This window comes from Pygoscelis adeliae, unplaced genomic scaffold (genome assembly GCF_000699105.1).
Source record: "Pygoscelis adeliae isolate BGI_AS28 unplaced genomic scaffold, ASM69910v1 Scaffold71, whole genome shotgun sequence".
Lineage (NCBI taxonomy): Eukaryota > Metazoa > Chordata > Aves > Sphenisciformes > Spheniscidae > Pygoscelis > Pygoscelis adeliae.
The window spans coordinates 2,177,908-2,198,690 of NW_008824356.1; the positions used below are offsets into that span (position 1 = coordinate 2,177,908).

Below are 20,783 nucleotides of genomic sequence, written 5' to 3' on the forward strand. Positions count from 1 at the left end.
GGCGGGCCGGGCCCTGGCGCCCGGGGCCCAGCCCACCCCCCCAGCCGGGAGCAGCGCAGCCAGGGGGCACTGGGCCTGGCTCGGCAGGGCCCATGGCTGGGCAGGGCAGGGCTGTGGGGAGCTGGAGACTGGCCCTGCTGCGGCATTGCTGGGGCAGGGACTGACAGCCCTGGGGGGCTGACATGGGGTCCTGGGCTGTGGGCAGGGTGAGGGGAGCCCTGGGGGTTGAAATGGGGTCCTGGGCTGTGGGCAGGGTGCGGGAAGGCCCAGGGAGTCTGGTCAAGACCATTTAAGGTTTATTGGTGCCCTCAGGGCCCTGAAAAATAAAAATAAAATCTAGGGAATGGGTATTTGGAGCAGAGTGAAGGTATCTGAGAAGGAAGATATAAGTAATAAAGAAGTTTGGGTCCATTGATGGAAGTCTGAGGTATGGGGGAAAGGTTGGAAAGGAAGAAAGAAGGTAATGCAGCCAAAAGAAATTTTCTGAAGGGGACCTATCATAAAAAAGTGGAACAAATAAGATGACTAATGCAAGCTTTTCATGTGAGAGCAGCCATGGCATATTATAAGTTAAGAGTGGAAGCTCTCTGATATGAGCAATTATAATTGCTCAATGATGATGGAATATCAATGATCAGGATAACACATCAGTATAAACTTTTGTAAAAAGGGATAAACTCAAATGCTTTGTTGAATCAGGGCCTTAAACAATTTAAAATAATCTTGGATTTCAGTTATGAGGTTACCTTTGCTGTCATGTTGCTGAACTGCCACAATAGTATTAATAATAATATTACTTGACTATTAGAGAGAACACTTCATCTAGACTTCCAAAGCATTATCTAAAAGAGAATATATTATTCTCATGTTTACCCTTTGGAAAAACTGCTCCGTAGAAAGTGGCTTGCACAAGGTCACAGAGAAAGCTGGTAACAGTATTAAAGTTTGGGCTGAGTTTTTTCCTGTGACTCTACCCAATGAGCATCTAGATTCTGTATAATCCGGCAGCTGGTGAAAGAGATCTGGGGATTAGCAGTAGGATCTAGAAGAAACCTTTTGCCTTAGTCTTTGATTTTACTGTGACCTACCTAGGTAGTAATGGAAAGCTGCTACTGCTACAGAGCTCTTCAATGGCCTCTGTGAAATGAGTTGCTGGTATCTGTCCAGTTCCTAATGAACAAATTTCCTTTTAACAAAATCACTTGCACTTACTGTTACCTTCATTGGCAACCTCAATAAAAAAACCAGGAATCAAATGGATGTGAAAAATTAACTATTCCGTCAGGCCAAGTATGTTATGAATTTGTGGGCCGTGTTAGAAAGATTTATACTTTCTCTGCTGTCAGTTTGGCATTTTTATGAGCCCTAAATTGTATATATTTTTTTTTTAATTAAACATTTTTCTCAAACCTTCCCTTTACGTTCATGTAGCAATAAAACTTTCAAATGCCTGAGAAAGGCATCACTGAAAAATGTAAAATGCATCAGATGTGGAGCGCTGATTGGTAATCACATAGAAAGAGCTGATAACACGTGGTAAACTATGGTAAGTCAACTGACTTATGCAAGAAAGTGTTGAGCTTACTAATGTTTTTCATTCGTTAAGGTAAAGGCAACATTATGAAGCAACCTTTCCTTGTTTGCAATGGATTTTATCTCATATGCTAGGATAGAATGCGTATGATGGTACTTGAATTTATGTTGCAATAGTTCCATTTTAAGCCCCTGTGTCAGTGTTAAAAATCGTTTATAAAAGGAATTTCAAATAGTAGAAACACTTCTGCCAGGGCTGGGAGGTGAATGTTAGCTCAGTGAGGCAGCGGGATTTCCACCAATGGAAAATGGAGTAAGATTGACGGGACTCGGATTTCATACCAGCTACAATATAGATACAATACGTACAGAATATGACTGTAAAAGCTGGGGGAATGGAAAGGACAGAAGAAGGGAAGGAATTAACCGAACAGCTGATTGAAGCTGTCAGATGAATTATCTGGGCATTTGCCAAGGCCATTCTCCAAGTCAGGGAAGTTGGAATCTCTCTTCTGGGACAATAGAGAAGCAGATAAGTATCCCATCCTGAATATATGGGCTTGACTCCTGGCACTTGCGGGCAGCTGGGAAATTCTTTGTGGTGCCACAGTAAAGCAAGCACAACATTGATGAAAACAGAGAAAAATGGATCCATGCTGGGGAAGCTGTAAGCACTATTTATGGAGCAATGGGGAGTTACTGGCAGCTGTGGGGAGTATAGAGCAGAAGCCATGCTACTTAACTGAAATGAATGCTCACAGTGGACCATTGGATCAGCAGGGGTGAGATCAATAGTACTCCTAGTTTTCCAAGTAGCTGCCTGCTTGCAGCAGCAGGGAGCAGGAGTGACATTACTCAAGTCTTTGGGTGCATCTTGTTACTTTCCTCTGAATGAAGAGATCTGCACCAGAATCCTGGACTTTGTGCACAAACTAGTCAACAGTTAGCTTCCCTTTGAGACAAGATCTGTTAGCTAGTACACTGGTTATTTCTAACAATTAATATTTTGTTCTGAAAGCATTAAATGGGGATGTAAAATTTTGCTGCCTAAAATGTGGTATGTTAATCCATGTCTGTTTTCCAAATGTGGGATTCATGTCATCTAAACTTCACCATCTAGTCTAAAATAGTCTAGAATTTCTTTATTAGTCAGTGAAGTGAGAAAAGCACCTGCAGAGGACAAATCATCTTAGATGGTGATAAATAACTAAAAGCAGAATAAAGAGACTGCTGCTAGAGTACAGCATCAGTCTGCGTATTTTCAGTGTCAACCGTTAGTGATTGGAAACCACCTGGAGAGAGCCTATAGCCCAGTTTAATGTGGACTGCTATAGCCATATCTGCTAATATATGTCCAAAAGGAAATAACCCAGCGAATATGGTGTTTTCCAAATGGAAGATGTTTGGCCTGTTGGCCAATAGTTCCTTCAGATATGCAGAAACAGTCTTGTGTAGAGAGCCTCAAGCCTACAAATGCGTGTACAATTTGGTCCTAGTTCAGCAAAGCACTGTACCATATACCTACCTTTAAATTTCAATCATGTTAACAGTCCTGTAAGTCAGTGGAACCACTGATCTGCTCAATCGTAAGCCTGTGCTTATGTTTTACAGGATCAGGTCTGCATATTCAGCAGAACTGAGTTCCTATCCACCAACGTGTTGCTTTATTTTGTCAAAGGGCTTGGGAGCCACAAGATCTGTCTCCTAATTAGTGCTCTAAGATATACTGTAATATTTCTTTATTTTCTCCATGCGAATTATTTATTTTCCATCTTTGGTACCTTTGATGTAAGCATGGGTGTCCTATTTGATGTAATTTGCTTCTGGTTTTGGTGTCACTGCTTGCCGGTGATCATCACTTAGATCTGGATATTCTTTCTGTTTCTTCTTCCACTTTTTCCATTAAAAAAAATTCCTAAGTCCTTCATATGTCTGTTTGAAACAGCTTTTTCTTAATATTATAGAACCATCGAATCATAGAATCATTTAGGTTGGAAAAGACCTTTAAGATCATCAAGTCCAGCCATTAACCTAGCACTGTCAAGTCCACCACTAAACCATGTCCCTAAGCATTACATCTATATGTCTTTTAAATACCTCCAGGGATGGTGACTCAACCACTTCCCTGGGCAGTCTGTTCCAATGCTTGATAACCCTTTCGGTGAAGAAATCTTTCCTAATATCCAAGCTAAACCTCCCTGGCACAACCTTAAACTTAAGGGATTGTGAATCTGCTTCCACAGTTGCCTTGCTGTGTCATTTTTATCTGTGAAGACTTTATACAAACATGCTGCTGCAGAGAAACAAAATACAGCTGAGTCAAATTTACCAGAGGGGGAAGCAGAATGATCATCTTCTGTGTTAGCCCTGTGAACTGTAGTACTCGCAGCCTGGGTACATCAGAGGGCAGTGGCCTGCCTGGAGATTGCCCCTTTCTACTAGGCTGAGCAAGGTGGGATTTCTTCTCCCTGATCTTGAAGCAGAGCCACCTCCTAACAGAAAACACAAGAGTTCTTGGGCCAAAGAAGAGACAGCAAAGTGTGCCAGTGAGGAGAGTGTAGACATGGGAGGGGGAGAGACTTGAGTTCTGGATTCTGCTCCATGAACTGTTTATATACTTAGTTTTGTATAAAAAGACAATATACAGTCCAGGGGACAGGAACCTTTAAATCTCAGACTCCCTTCCTTCTGTGAGGTTTCTTGTCACTGGACAGAGATCCCAGGTCCTTTGTTTCCCAGGTCATAATTCACTGTGCAACCAAAGGGGAGGAACTCAGCAGGAGGGACAGGGAGTCCGCTGCCACCATTCTAGACTTGTCTTTATGCTGGTGAATTGTGTCCTCTCTGAGAAGGTAGGAGAGGTGCTTTTCAACTGTGGTTTGTGATAAACCGGGTATTAGACGGGTATCCCCAGATGGGTATCCCACGTTTGGTTAAGTGCTGTAACTACTAGGCAGTTGTTTGAAAGTGCATATCCTTCAACATGCTCTGTCATGAAAGTGGGAGAAGGCTGGTGTGTTTTGTGCTAAACTTGATTTGGCAATTTTTACTAGCAAATTTGAGGCCACCTGCTTTACCTGTGATGCTTTTCATGTTTGTTTTTTTTTTTTTTTTAATTGGGACAAACCACCAGTGCTGTTGTGGTGCTGTCTAATGCTTCCTTTCTCCTTCAGTCTTCCCTGTCTATCCATTCTCCCTGCCTCAGACTCCTAGGCAAACACAGCTTCTGCTAGTCAGTGCCTCAGTGGCTGTGTTTGTCCCCTCTGCCTGCTGGGAACTCCTCAGACCTACGCAGTTCGGTTTCTGGTTTAGCCTCCCCACTGGTCTCCCTCAGGATCACACTCCACTTGTTTCAGCTGTCTGGTTATATCAAGATGTTCGGTGTTTCTTACAACTCCCTTAAATGGATGGCAATTATATCTTAAATTGCAAAGTGGGCTTAACCCCAATCATTGCAGCATATTTCAAACCCTAAAAAATTATTCTATTTCTAGAAAATAGACATACTTTTAAATGCTTGTGTGAGCAAGGCATTTTCCAGTTGTTTTGTTATTTTCTGTACTGCATTTAAGGACACTGACATCTTGACACTTCATGACAGAAGTTTACACACACACACAGACACTAGCACACAGACACACAAACACAGACGCACGCACACAAAGGTCTGCAGAATAGATTTTAAAGTTTCTATGTGCAACAAACAAAAAAGTCCCTGTTGAAAGGGCCCAGAGTGAAAGCTGAGCTCCCAAATGAGTTAGAGTAAAAAAGATAACACCCTGAGGCATCTGTATGTCTCAGCATTTAAATTATATCCCTTGAAATATCCGTTTGGACTTGGTGCCAAGAAATGGTTGAAGAGCTTTTTCATGAATATACCCAATAGAAGACCAATCTGTTGAAATGAAATGTGTCTCTAATCATTTGGTATAAACATAACATGTTTTTACTTTATTATGTAACCTTGAATCATCTTGGTCTTTTAATGAGGATTTTGGATTGTTGCTAATGCTTTACAATTTCATGGAATTATATTGTCTTGGTGTTATGCTATGGGGAGAATACGCACTAAAATATAACTTTTCCACTTATTTAAATGGGTAAAATGATTTCAAGGTTTCTTTAAAAAGCATTGTGTCTTGTTTGTACAGATATTCCATTCAAATTACTATAGTAGTGAAAAAACTTTTTAGCAGATTTCACTTTCTGAGTCATTTGACAGTTCTTGTATTCTTTTCCTTCTTGAATTATCGGCTGTATTTTTTTTCCTTTTTAGGATTAGTGATTACATGGATCTGACCCCTGTAGATATCGTAGGAAAGAGATGTTACCACTTCATTCATGCTGAAGATGTGGAAGGCATCAGACATAGTCACTTAGACTGTAAGTACTTCCATGTTTGTCAAAATAATCTGGCACAACACTTGATTGTTCCTGAACTATTATTTCTGTTCCACGACTGGGGTCTTCATCTTGCACCTGCTTTTTTTGTCATAGGATTTCATAGAGGGTGGCTCAAATATAACTTTTTGTATGATTTATTTTCAAGTCTTTTTATAGACATATAAGATTGTTCACATATGTGGAAATAAAAAATTATATTTGTATTACCAGAGTTTCCAGCAGCCGTTCATTTACACGTGCTCTGCATTATTTTACTCCTTCAAAGAGGTATTGCTTAGATGAGAAACTCCCTCCCTAGCACAGAAAATGAACTCCTATTTTTGTTTTTTATTTCTATGTCATAACGTGGAGGTCAAAAACTGCAGCATATTTGGGATTTCACCAGGTTTTTCAATACAGAACTGAGCTATAGCCCTACCAGTGTTTAACCACCCCGTGTATTAACATCTAAATAGTCCCCATCCCTATAGCATCTAAGTCCCTGTTATTTGCACACAGGTAGTATCTGATCAGGATAAGGTAACAGAAGTACAAAAATGTTATGAGACAAACCTTACCAGAAAGCATGTGCATATGTCTGTGTATGGGGGAAGGGAGGTTCAGCTTGGTTCCTTGTAATTAAACTCTTTGTATTCCTCTTATTAAAAGCCATAGGGCCTAATTCTTTTCTTGTTGAGATCTGTTGACTTCAGTGATGGTGCTCCCGATTTACCCTGGTGCGAAAAGAGACTTAGGCCCATAATCTCTAATTTATCTGTGCCTGCAGTGAAGCCAGAAAATTCTTTGGAAGTTTCAGTGACTGACTGCGTTTATGATTGACTTGTGTATATTTTCTTAATGTAAAAGACTATCTGCAAACTGCCTCTTAAATTCAGAGTCCCAGATTTTAATAACTCCGCTCCCCCTACACCGTGTCCTGCTAGCATTTCCTAATAAAAGGGTAGCAACCCAAATACAGCCACATTTAATTAGCTTTTATAAAGCCATATGACTACAATAGAAGGCAGTATAAATCTTCAGTCCAAAACTACCTTGCTTGATCTGCAAGGGAAGACAGGAGGATAACTGCAACTGGAAAGCAGGAGAATAGGGACAGCTTCTATGATAATATATGGCAGCCAACAACAGTATCAAGCTCTGTATAGCTTTCAAATAGTCCCAGAAGTTTCTAGAAGGTAAAGTGCATTTGGCATAAGAAGGTCAGGTTAGATAGATTTCTGTGGAAAAAAATAAAATCAACTATCCAAAATGATAAACAAAGTAATTTTGCATCATTTACATTTTGAGCGTTTAATATCCAGGAAAATGTCAGTTGCTCAGAAATGAAGGAACAAATTCAGAAACTTACTTGGTGTTCTTGAAAGTGGAAGTCAAAAATGACAAGTTGCACTTCCACTGCACTATCTGACCGAGGAAATAAAAGATATTTATGACTCAGACTTAACATACCACCTGGCAGAGATGAACATCCCATTTGAAAAAGACCTTAATCTTCTGAATGACCACTTCTCTCCGAAATAGAATATGCTTTATGAAACATTCATCTTCAGAAAACTTAAGAGACCTATGCAGACAGTGTGAGTGCAGTGTGGTCCAGTGTATAAGCACTGGCCTAGGACTCAGGAGACCCTGGAGACAGGAATGACTTATAGAAAATCGCTTCACCTTACTGTGTTCCTGCTCTCACTGTATGTCCAGTTTAGCTGATTGGATTGCAAGCTTTATAAACACAGGGACTTTCTCCCATTATCAGCATCCAGTACAGTGGGGTTCCAAACTTGGCTGTGTGGCTATAGCATAATTATTCTTGCTAGGCTAATTTTTTTTCAGTAGATGAGGCTGGTTACATCTTTTAGGTATAGTCATTCTCTTGGCTTATAGGGACAGGATGTTCATAGAATCATTCAGGTTGGAAGGGACTCTGGGACATCATCTAGTCCCACCTCACGCTCAAAACAGGATCAACACTGATTCAAAGCAAATTGTTTAGTCCTTTGTCTAGCTGATCTTGAAAACCTTCAAGGTCAGACTTTCCACAGCTTCTCTGAATGGCCTGTTCCAATTCTCCTTAATAAGGGCTTAATTATCCTCACAGTGAATTTTTTTTTTTTTTCCTTCTATCCAGTTGGAATTTCCCTGTTTTGATTGTGCAGCTCATGGCTCCATCTTTGCAGTAACCTCCTCGCAGGTATGCTGTTAGGGCTCCCTGAAGCCACCTCTTCTTCAGGCTGAACAAGCCTAGTCCCACAGCCTTTCCTCACAGGGCAAGTACTCCAGCCCCTGACCATCTTGACAGACCTCTGCTAAGCTCGCTGAAGTTTATCAGTATATTTCCTGTGCTGGGAGCCTAAAATTAGATTCCAAATGCAATATAAAGAGTGATGAGTGAAGGGGAATAATGACTTTCTGTGATCTACTGGCTATACACTTTTTAGTACAGCTCATAGAGCACACTGCTGATTCATGCTTAGTTAGCATACTGTCCACCAGGACCCGCAGGTCCTTTTCCATAAAGCAACAACCCAACCAGTCAGTCCCCAGCCTGTACCATTGCAGGGAATCAATCCATCCCAGGTACTTTGCGTTTGTCTTTTCATGTTGTTCAAACTCATGCTCTGGATGAAAGATCTTCAAGTTTAAATCAGACTTGGGAATAGCTCAGGAAGTATACCTGCCTGTTACAAGTCCTGCAGAAGCTGAAGTGCTTCATATCTTTGCCCAGAGAGATGCTTGACTTTTCTAGCATTCGGAAAAAAACTTTGTAGAAAAACCAAGAGAAGGAAATCACAAAAGCCCAGAACACTTCATAGCAATCTGTCCATCCTAGAAAATCAAGTTCAAACCAAACTAGAAAGAGAAAATCCTCCTGGTTTAGTTAAAATAAAATTAGAGCTAAAATTCAGGAACTTGCAGACACTGGCTGTAGAAGGTAAAACCCAGCAGAACTGCAGTTCCCCAAAATAGACAATGCAGGAGATTTTCCAGTACAACATAGGAAATAATTGCTTGAGATTACAATGAAAAAAAAAAGCAATGTTGTGCAATATTTTGAAGAGGACCTGGAAGCTAAAGTAATGGTTAGAAAGCCCTACTGAAATAGAAGCAGGACTTGAGAAAGCAGCAAAATGAAAAGGTTGTGTTTGATGGAGGACTGCAGAATGCAGCTAAAAATCTTGATTGATTTTTACAGGAGAGAAAATAATTTTTAAAGATTAAAACAAGAAGAATCCCAAATTGCAACAGTAGATCTAAGGGTAAAAAGAAACACAAATAAAACTGCTACTCTGCCTATTCACTGAAAACATATCAGAAAAAAATGGAAAAAGTAAGACCAGTACATCCTGCCTTCTCAACCAGGTTATTCAAAGACATCAAAGAGGAAAACAAGCAAAGAAGAAGATGTTGCACAAAATCACACAGAAAAAATCAAGAGGGCTGTTGACGGCTTCAGATCATAGCAGCCCATTAGAAACTTTGAAAAACAGGCCTTGTTAACGCTATTTCAGATAAAAGAAGACAAAAGCAGTTTCAGGAATGTGACCATAACAAGTATAATGGTGAAGAAGGTCTGCAGTACTATAGCAGTGACAACAGTCTTTTGTAAGGAAACTGCTGCCCTAATGAAAGGTCAGTTACAGTCAATGGAAAAGCTTTCATTGGCTTCAATGGACATGGGGATTATGCCCTAAAAAAGCAAATTTATATGGACTAGAATTCTGACACCAGTGAAGTAAATAGCAAAAATTCCATTAGGTTCAGTGGGGTCAACATTTCTACTTAGAGATTTATGTTAGTTATAGCTTGATGCTCCTGTGGGTTAATAAAACAACATTCATACTCTAACTCTACATATGCCTGCATTTATTCCAACACAATAATACATGGTGGTGATCCCACAACTTATTGAAGCATCAATTTTTTTCAAACAGAAATAAAAAGTTTAGGGATATTGTTTCTATCTTGTTTCATTCAAGCTTTCAATGATCACGCTTTTTCACAAATCTCCCAGCCAATTGTTTGGTGTTACAATTCTACCTTATTAATCTGTTTCCCATTTTATAATGCTTCATGGTTTCAGAAGTTTGGGAAACTTCTAATTTGTTCATCTTCACTGTGTTTGTTGAACAAATTGCTGGTAGAATCCTGACAGATATCACTTATCATAAATCAAGTCTCTTTCACAGAGATTATAGTTAAAATGTTCTCTAGTCTAACAGCCTTGTACACCATCCAGCATCATGGCTCAGCTGTTGGCTCAGCTGACACACAGCAACTGGCTAAGCTGCAACAACTTGAGTTTGAATCCGAGCCCTCAAAAATTGCAGGTCTTGCTGTACCCTGGCTCAGATACAGTTCCTAATCTGAGCTCTGTGTAACAGAGCTCTTCCTTAGGGTATGTGTCATGAAAGAGTTGAAGTTGAATGTTTTACGTTTCATAGTTATGCGTCTAGAACTGACATCCTAGAAGGACCTCTCATGCCGCCAGTTCTACTTTACCACTTGTAAGAATGGGGAAGGTGATCGGATCCTCTCTTTCTACTTACCTCTGTGTAGAAACATTGCAGGGCTGAACTGCATGTCAAGCATAGGGCGGTTCATACACTTTCACCAAGCCATGAGTCCCTGCATGGGTAGAACTGCCCTTGTTCCAATGACAAGAAAATATCCCTGATCTTAAAGCTAGCAGGATATATTTTATGTCAACTCAATATCAGAAATCAGGCAGATTAATAAAATTACTGTTGTATCAGGTCTTAGCACTGTCTGTAGAGCTCAGCAAGGGCAATTGACACTCTCTGCTCTCTGGAGTATGATGCTGTGCATATGTGCTTCCCTTTGGTTGACACTGTTACCATACAGAGGTCTATAATATCCCTTTTTGATTTAAGAAGTACATTTCTTGCTAAGAGTGAATGGATGTCATATGCTGTAGGAGTATACATCTTTCATTTAATTGAAAAAAAGTAATGATCTTCATTGAACATCAAGTACTTGATGTTACTGTTCAATGAAGGTCATTAAGAAAGCAGCAAGGAAGGATAAAAGTCAAGACCTCTGAAGGCAACCATGAATATACCTTTGGACAAATATAGGACAATGTGCCACCATTTGAAAATTAATATATTGCTTGTAAGAACACTGTCACAAGTATATATTGGTATATAATATGTGCTTTTTCATTTTGGAATCCTAATTGAGGTCTAAATTCAGAAATCTGACACTGACGAAAAAGATACTTGTTGTCCTCAGCTATTGCTTAGAAAATATCATCCTGTTTCTTCAGGATTTGATTTACAGCTATAAGAAATACAATTCCTCGGGAACAGTGAGCCAGGGCGGTTCATTTCCCATAAAGCAAAGGTCTCTGATGAGTATGTTTGGTAGCACTCCCTCTGATCTACTTTATCCAGTTTCCAGTGGTTAGAATAATCCAGTCTTTCTGAAAATAAACTATTCCACATTCACCTTTTTCATGGCTCCCCTATTTTTCAAGGGATATTACCCCCTCAGTCTGCTTTTAAATCAGTTATATATTCATGATTTCTTTTATGTATGTTCAGTAGAAAAATTCTATTGCTGTACAAAATATTGCTTAGTGGTTTAGCCTACCAGCTGTAGTTGAACTAACCCTTTTAACTTATGCACATCAGTTACAATTTTTTATTCTCTTAATAACCTCAAATACATGAAAAACAAATAGAATGAGTTGATAATTTCTAACAGTAAAATACACTTCACATATTTTGCTATCATGCTGTGGAATAACTCTGCAATGTCAAGTAGCACACAATTAGTAAAACTGTAGGGGGAAAAAAAGAAGTGTTTTGATCCTGAGGAATTTTTATCCTAATCAGATCGAAATTTCAATGCTCTTGTAGTGCTTAATATCTTCAATCACCAAAAAAATCAAACTGATTCCAATGTCAGGTTTTGCATTCTGGGACTGAAATAAAATGCTAAAATATACAAATGAATCTCATGTTTGTACAAGTTTATTATCATCACTAAAAAGCAAGATTGATTCTAAATTAGGCTGATAGAATGTCTGGTGTTTAGCTAATTCTTAAACCAAGCCTGCCTGGCATCCTGATGATAGTCTAGTGTGTCTTGTTTTGAAAGTATTGCAGAAGTGTTGGTCTGACCACCTGCACAGTCTTCCTCTCTGTCCTTACTACGGGCCAGCAAAGATTTCTGTGTTGGAGACTGGCGTCCTTATGTCCTTTTGACTGGAGATAGTGGTGATAGAGCCAGATGAGGGAACAGGAGATAAGAAATGGAACCATATAAAGAAAGCATTTTTTTGATTCATGCGAGGCAAAAAAGGAACATGGACTTTGGTTTTAGCCAATGCCTAGTGTTTGTTTTTCAGTCCTAATGAATCTTAAAAGATGTGCACCAAACTAAGAGTGTGTATGTTTCGTGTCCTTTAGCCATGTTCTGAAATCCTGCAGATGATGTGTTAGCTCCTGCAAATGCTTCTTTTGGTTATGAGAGATGCTGGTCTATCTAGCTTAATTTCTTTGTCTGCTCTCTGACCAAAGCTGGTTACTTTAGAAGAAGGGGGAAAACACTCTGCAATATGCAATTATGTACACCTTGCACCCTGGTTTTCTCCATAATCATAGAACTGTAGAATCATAGAATGATTAAGGTTGGAAAAGATCATCGAGTCCAACCATCAACCCAACACCACCATGCCCACTAAACCATGTCCCTAAGCGCCTCATCTACGCATCTTTTAAATACTTCCAGGGATGGTGACTCAACCACTTCCTTGGGCAGTCTGTTCCAATGTTTAACCACTCTTTCAGTAAAGAAATAATACACTATTAACTCATAGTTTGTTCATTCCTTGAAAGATGAGAATTGATACCACTGCTTACATTTCTGCTTGTGGAGGACGGTTGTTTCTATTGCAATATTTGGTATTCTAATTAGCCATATAAATATTCAGTTATTTTAAATCCTGATAAATTTCTAATCTTCATGATATTTTCTGGCTAAGTTTTTCACATGCAAATTGTGTGCTATTGGACAAATGTTTTCTGTATGTAAAGTATATAAAAGAGTTTACCAGAAGCATCAGATCTTTTGGATAGTAAATGAACCAGAAAACTCTACAAAGCTAAACCTTTAAGCTATTTAAACCATTAGCTGCTGAGCAGAGTTTTGCCTTCTGTAGCTTAGCAATATACAGTTATTTTGCAAGATGCTGCAGATATAGTTTGCATCAATAACCCTTTAACTTAATTCCTGATGCTATTTCATCTTCAGATTAAATCTAATCCAATACTGATTATTACGTTCCCATTTCAGTTTGTAGGCTCTCAATTGTAAGTCTTCCATAGCTCATAGTCAGTTTAAATTTACACCTAAACTCTTCTCCTATTCTTACATTAAAAATGCATGTAGTACCAGCTGTATAAGAACAGCTACTGCATTAAGGGGCTATAGAGTGAAGGTTGAGCTCTGACTTCTGCTGGGTACCCCTGGTTTCCCAGTTACTCCCTTAATAATTTTTTTTTTTTTAAGTCTCTTTGTGCTCAAAATTGCCAACCCCAAAGATGAATTTATACTTTGATATTATTCTTGTGATAGATTGCACATGATAAATTGCAAAGCCACGGGAATAAAAGGTTTTACTGTGCATCTCCAGCAGCTTCACCTTCACTCTGTCCACTAAACTATTTCTGTGATGACTTTTGCTACATAATGTAAATGTATGCCATTTTAAAAATGAAGGGGAAAAGTACTTCAGCCACATATCTTTTTACCTTCATTGCTGAGGTTCACTCCAAGATTACTGAGACCAAGAGTGTTCATCACCTTGTAGTCTAAATCAGAAACAGTGTTGCTCCATTGAAAATCCAAGGACGGATTAAGGATTTTGTTTGTAGTTTACTAGGCAGTGAAATACTCCATCCTAAAATGTCACTATGTGAAGGTATGAAGAAACTGTTGCAGATCTTTCCAGAGTTTTAGAAACATTAGTGCTACTGTTTTTTTTCTCTTCTTTTTATTTTTCAAAGGTCTGGACAGTTGACCTTGTGTCTCTGAGGGAGACTGTTTTCAAAGCCGGAAGGATATGAAAATAGTATCAGTAAAATGTGTAGCATATATCAGATATGTGACAGTGTGGCAATAGGTCTTATTAACACTCATTTGAAAGGACCTGCATAAATCACTTGTGGCTTTGCCATCCATGAGTCATGTGGCCAGTGGTGGATCAATGTTGGTTTTGATGTCTGATAACTTACAAAGTGAGTAGGCTGGTGCCCGGGACTTTGGCTCAGTGGGCTTTCGGGAATGCCCTGCCAAACATCTGAAACCTTTGTACCCAATGTCCGCAGATTGCTAGGTATTGGTTCTGAGATCGTAAGATGCTTAATTATTCAGAAGTTCTCTTCTTTTTATTTTACAAGGGATTTTTTTTTTGTTTGTTTGTTCGTGCTAAGCTATCTTTTTAAGGCTTGTGGAGAAAGGTGGAAAGTTTTGGTTTGTTTCCTTCTCTTTTGTTTTTACAAGTTGTCTGGTATAAAGGGACAATATGCTCTAAAAATGTCTAATGTAGTTTACTGCCAAATGTGAGAGAGTGATGAATCTTTGTAGTGGTTAGAAGGGTGTTTGAACATTCAGTTGTGCCATGCCACCATGACACTGTGCTGTGGATCCCTTTCCTCTAGAGATTAGGTGAGAAACCACGCATTTCACTCAGTCCAAGTACCCAAACAGGGACTTTTATCCCAGAAATGAAAGCATGTTTAAAGGGATCTTGTCCCTTGAAACAGACCATCTTTAACCTATGAAATTCAAAAAGAAAATTAACATTGCTGCCAATCTGCTTCTGTGAAACTTCTATCTCTTTTCCTGTTTGTAGGAGATATAGTTGTATATAGTCTGCTGATACATTTGGCATGGAAAGAGTTATGTTCTAAAGTCATTAATCTTACATAGGTTGTCATATGATGGACATTAATATTAGTAGAGATATGGAGGACAGATTCAAGTTTCTTGAGCAAGCAGGGCCAAATTTCTCCTCTGATGTTGCATTTTAGTAGCTAAGGGCAAAATTTGGATCTGGGATTTCATTTTCCCCTCCAGTTTGAAAAGAGAGTTCATTAATGATAATGGAAGTTCTGTCTGAAGTTGGTGTTCAAAGCGGGCTTGGGTTTCTAAATGACCGTTTCAATATTAGCAGAAGGAAATCACTTTATGGCAGGATTGAAGTTTTAAAAGTCATGGGGAGACAGACAAATCATGAGGGAAAAGAAAAGTTAAGAAAGAGAGAAGAAAACCTAAAGAATCCTAGGTAGACAAATCTAGTGTTCATTTTTCAATCCAGTTTATCATTAAACAAACTTATTTAGTTAGTTTATTTACATCATTTTTATCTAGAAACAACAGGAAAGTTTTCTGATATGCATGCTGTAAGCTTCTGTGGAAGAGTGCATCTAGTGATACATTGAATTATATATTATAATTCTGTCATCACATTTGATCAATACCTACATAATGTTTTAAAATAAACACCCTACCTAGCATTCTATATTCTTGTTAATAGTTATTGTTAAGCCTAAAATTGTGATTTTAAATGAAGGACCACGGGCAAACGGTATGTTATAACCACCATGAAAGGGAGAGGGGAAGAAAAGTGTCTGTCTTGTTCAAGTAGAAGATGATGACTTGTGCTTAGTGCTGGGAAATACTTCTTTTTCTGGTTTTGCTGGGGTTTAGTAAATTTGTACTGCTGCTGTGAACTGACGTCATGTAAACTGATAACCTAGGGTTGATTTTAAAAAAAACATCTTCCTGGCCCATATCTGAGATAATTTGGAATCAAATGAAGGCAGAATCTCTAGCAGAGGCTAGGAATTTTCAGAGGACTGGAGTAACACTGTCCTGGGATTATGATAGGTTACAAAATCCACGAATGTTTTTCCAAACTATTTTCACTATTTAGAGTCACCTTTCTTCCCTAGCTGGACATGTAGCATGCAAGACTTTCCTCGCTGTATTTGGCAAGTGATGACTTTGAGCTACAGACTTCAATCCTAATATGAATCCACTTTTTTTTAAGTTTCACTCAGAGCACTTTTAACATTTGCTTTTCTGCAAAGTGAGGCAGGAAAAGTATTGCTTGGTTTTTAAAGATTCTTAAGCTTTCCAATTTTTCTAAATGGTTGATTAAGGCTTTTTGGTTTTCTCCTCTAAGTTGTTAATACTGATTTTTGCCTAATTTGTCAGCTATTTATGTATGTAACATCCCTACACTGGAAGATTAAACAGTATTCCATATTGCAGAAGTAAGCAATGAATCAATTGCATTTTTAGAGTGACTGTATATGCTTAAAAGAATTATCCCAGGTGAATGAAGATGTTAGGTGGGAGTTTGGATACCAGTGAGGTACAGTTTTCTTTCATGAATCTGACCTGCTACTTCCTGCTTGACTTTGGAAAAGATGAATTTATGTTTAGAAGCCAGCAATTATTACTGTCTAATATTCATATCACAATAGCAGCCAAGTCTCAGTCAGTGTTATTGACACAATACACTACATTCTACCCAAACTTAAAAAAGATGTTCTCTGTGCAGCACTCGGGGCTTTCTCCTGTCATATGGTGTGAATAAAATGCAGCTTTCTAAAGCCTCACGGAACCAATTTTTTTCTAAACAGTTTTCATCTTTCTATTTTTCTTAAGAGAACTCTGTTGAGATACAGTAAGTCACACAGGGCTGGTAAGCAACTGTCTGCAATGAGGGGAGGTAGAGCAATGTGACCCATGGGAACTTTTGTGATGGGAAGGTGGCATTCTTCCCCAAGCAATCTGCTGCGGAGGCCACGCTTTTGGCCTGGTGGGTAGAGAACGCATTTGCACACTGTCCTGGCTTGCACCCCCTCCTCCTCACCCCACGCCATGTAGTAGATCTGAAATCGAAGTGTTTGTGGAGAATTATATAGATGGCACACGTTTCCTCACCAAATGTCTACAAGTCTCCTATCATCTAGCTCGTAATTCTGTTTAAGTAACAAACTTCATTTAACATTGCTAAATATTGCTCAGTACTTTTTTTTCATTGCTAAAATCCAATTTGTGGATACCTACTATTTAAAACATCTAACTCACTAATTGCAAAATCTATAGAAAAGTCCTTACAACATCAAAGGCTCACTTGATCCTCGGAGCTGTTATAAATGAAAAACTGTCTCTGTTACAAGCAAATAAGGCACTTAATGCACTCTTTCTGGCTGTGATGCTATTTTTCCTGTGGGTTTTGAAAATGACCTTCCTGTAAGCATCAAGGACTGTAACTTTTCAGATAAAGAAACTTGTTCTTGTTTTAAGTCTATGCCAGGTTCATTCCCCTATAGCCCACAGTTTTCAAAAGCAGAAGGAAAAGTAATCCAGAATTAAAAAAATAAAAACCCCTCTGTTTCCAGAATGAAGTTACCCTGTCAGCTTGCCTTGGGCCTTAGGTGGAGAAGTGGAGATTAAAGAGTCAGTATTCCTTTTCATGTTTCATCTGCAAGTTTTGTGAATGTAGAAAGAGTACTTGTGGCTGCAGCTAAGTATCCGACTATGGTATTAAGTGTGGCATTTTCATCCACATGCAGTAAATTAAAAATATTCTTATAAGTTTATCACAAGGGGAATTCAGTATCAATACCATCCAATCATTGATAAAGGTATTTCAAGGAGAAGGGTGAATAGCACAGCAGATGTAACCTCAATATTTTCACCAATTAGAAAGAGCGTCTTTGTGAAGCTGTGTGAATATGTAAGATGATCTCATCATTTCCTATTTACTCAATACTTACCTGAATACGCAATATAGTGTAGCTTTTAAATGCATATGCACATGAGTAAAATGTCCTTTTGTAAGAGACTTCGCTAAAAGACTGCTTTTGATACACAATTTCTTCATCTCCTCTTCAAACTGAATTGAGCTACTTCCTTCTTTTAAAACACAACTCACTATTTAGAAGCTTTGGCTTTGATTTCTCAGAACAGCCTTACAGGAAGAAACTATGTTCTTTTTCTTTTTGTAACCATATTTCTGAAGACAAACTTGTACTGATTTATTTTGATTTTCTAACAGAAATAGGTTCCTGCAAAGAACACTGACTGTTTCTTCTTCTCCCCCCTCTTTCACCCCACTGCTACAAGAATATTGCTGTGCGCAAAGCTACCAAGGAAAACTGAAATCCCTCTGTTGGGAACTGTGTACATAGCAATATATTCATACTTTGAGAAATAAGTGAGATTTTTTTTTTTAGTTCTTAGCATGACATACTGTGCATTTCTTGCATGCTAACCACTGAATTCAAATTGAGTAACTAGGTAACGTTTCAGCAAATTTTAGTCAAGTTTAGCATCCACCATTTTAGGGAATTTGTCTGTGCAGCTAACGTAAAGGTCACCGGTTTTAAAACATTAACCCTCAGTTATTCCCTTTGATTAAAGGGTATACATATGTATGTGTATATACATAAAATTATATTTGTCATTCTATTCCTAGTATTTAAGATTTGTTTCATTTTCCTGTTCACAGTTAGACTCATTGTAAAGATTGTTCCTGATGGGTATTAAGCTGAAATCCAGTGTTAGAAAGATTTCTCTGTATTTCCACACAATATGGCTTAGTAACAAGGCCTTTTTTTCTCTTTCTTTTAAACATGGAGACTTACGTATTGGTTAGCAGAAGAAACTAAGCCTGTAAGAGAAGTCACCTCCCCTGCTATTCTTACAAATGGACTGGTACACCCAATGCTGCATAATCCCATGTAACTTCAGTTGCACGAGCCATCCCACCGATGTGGTCACAAGTCTCACGTTCCCCTGTACTGCATTGTCTGCCAGACTGGGTAGTCCATGTATAATACAAATAGAAATTTCTCAGTGTACAAAATACAGAGGTGAACCCTGATTCTCAATAAGGGATTTGCCTTAAGTACAGTCTAAATAAGTTCAGGATGTGGTCTACATGGCATTACTTTTTCAGAAGTTTATGCTAAGCTGAAATGCATGGTCTGTTGCTAGTAACAAAACATAACTTCACAAGCAGAGCTTAGGGTGGACTAATTCTTTACTTTCATTTCTTCTCAAAATCAGTAACTTTATTAATGGACTCCCTGTACCTGCAAACTGAAGATCCTCAAAATGAAATTGGGCTTTACTCAGTAATACTAGGTTATCAATGAACCGGATAGATTTCCCTTCCTGATGTGTCCTTCTAGTTGCTTGTTTTCTCAAAATCCTCATCTAATTTCTAAGTTTCAGCTTGGCAATGCCAACAGTTAAAAAATACCATAAATTAGAAAACATTTCAATTTTTTTTCATTATTTCTCTTTCATCACATTGAGAAATTTCTTCCCAAGCTATAGTATGAGCTTTCAGAATTGGCTTGGGGGTGCCTAGTTTGCTCTCAAAGGATGTAAGAACCAGATTTAGCAGCACAGAACAGCTGGTCTGCCAGGGAATCTCTTTACAGAGAGAATTTTTATATTGAATCGTGGGACTTCCTTCAGAGCGTGGTCCACAAATCTCTCATATGAAACCTGCTTTAGACAGATGCAGGAAGGAAAATCCTGTGTATGTAGTAATATATCTGAGCTGGCCAAATAGAGAGTGGGAATTTGCAGGTAGATGAACTCCATGGAAAGCTCATTTTCAAGTCAGTATTTCAAATATTCTTTGGATGTATAGTAATTTGGGAGCCTGAACGCTGACTGTAGATGGTTTGTATGCAGCTCCGATGCACTGAATTATCTTTCTTGAAAAAGCAAGCACCTTTTCCTTCAGAAATAACTCATAAAGTTTTAATTTCCCCCTTTTTTTCCATAGTTCTGAAATGAATGCTTTGTTCAGCTCATGACATAGACTTTTCCAGTGATGCAACAACCAATATAAAAGGTACTGAAGGAGGAAGAACTTGTCTAGGATGAAATGGACTGAAAGAGACAGAGGATCTGGGTTCTCATAGTTATCACTATGCAGAATTGCAGTGTGGTCTTCAGTCCCTGGCTAGTGACTCACCTGGTACCTTGACTTTCAAGTGCGCATGTGGGCAGTTGTGGGGATTCATCCTTTGGTATTTGTATATTTGTATAGCATGGTAAACTCCTCAGATAAAAACTGTTATAAAGATAACAGTGTAATTAGTAGATACAAGTGCAGATAGATTTTACTAGTTTCTGCACAAACCTGTGCATGTTCAGGTTTCCAGAAAGGAGTCAATATCACTCCAGACTTCCAGGCATATCAGTTTTACTGTCAGCTGCAAGGAGAGTATTTTGAATGTCCTATTTTACTGAAATGGAAAAGTCTACCATAATCAAAACTTACAGCCGTACTTTTCTTCCCTTATTCTTCATAACTGATAAAGTTGGGCTAATTTATGTGAGATTGTTTTCTAAAGTGGCATACAACATTGGTTTGACAGAAATGCTGGGTAGTCAGTTGTTCATATTTTCTCTATTCTGCTGTATAATGAGGTTTTGAAGCCACTGAATTATCACAGCAGAATATATAGAGCTTGGAATACAAAAGTAAAAATTTAGGGAAACATGGATCTCTGCTAGAAACAAACCTAGTGTCATGGTTTAACCCCAGCTGGCAACTAAGCACCACACAGCTGCTCGCTCACTCCCCCCCAGTGGGATGGGGGAAAGAATTGGAAGGGTAAAAGTGTGAAAACTCGTGGGTTGAGATAAAGACCATTTAATAGGCAAAGCAAAAGCCGCGCGTACAAGCAAAGCAAAACAAGGAATTCGTTCACTCCGTCCCATGGGCAGGCAGGTGTTCAGCCATCTCCAGGAAAGCAGGGCTCCATCACACGTAATGG

General features: G+C 38.7%; 1 protein-coding gene across 1 annotated transcript in view; it reads left to right on the plus strand.

Moving 5' to 3' along the window:
• NPAS3 (neuronal PAS domain protein 3) overlaps positions 1-20,783 on the plus strand; it is a gene marked incomplete at its 5' end in the record, with an annotated part of 542,187 nt that overhangs the window by 511,107 nt on the left and 10,297 nt on the right. The window contains one exon of the mRNA XM_009319455.1: positions 5,810-5,916. Coding sequence (XP_009317730.1) covers positions 5,810-5,916 — 107 coding nt within the window. The remainder of the gene's footprint in view (positions 1-5,809; positions 5,917-20,783) is intronic.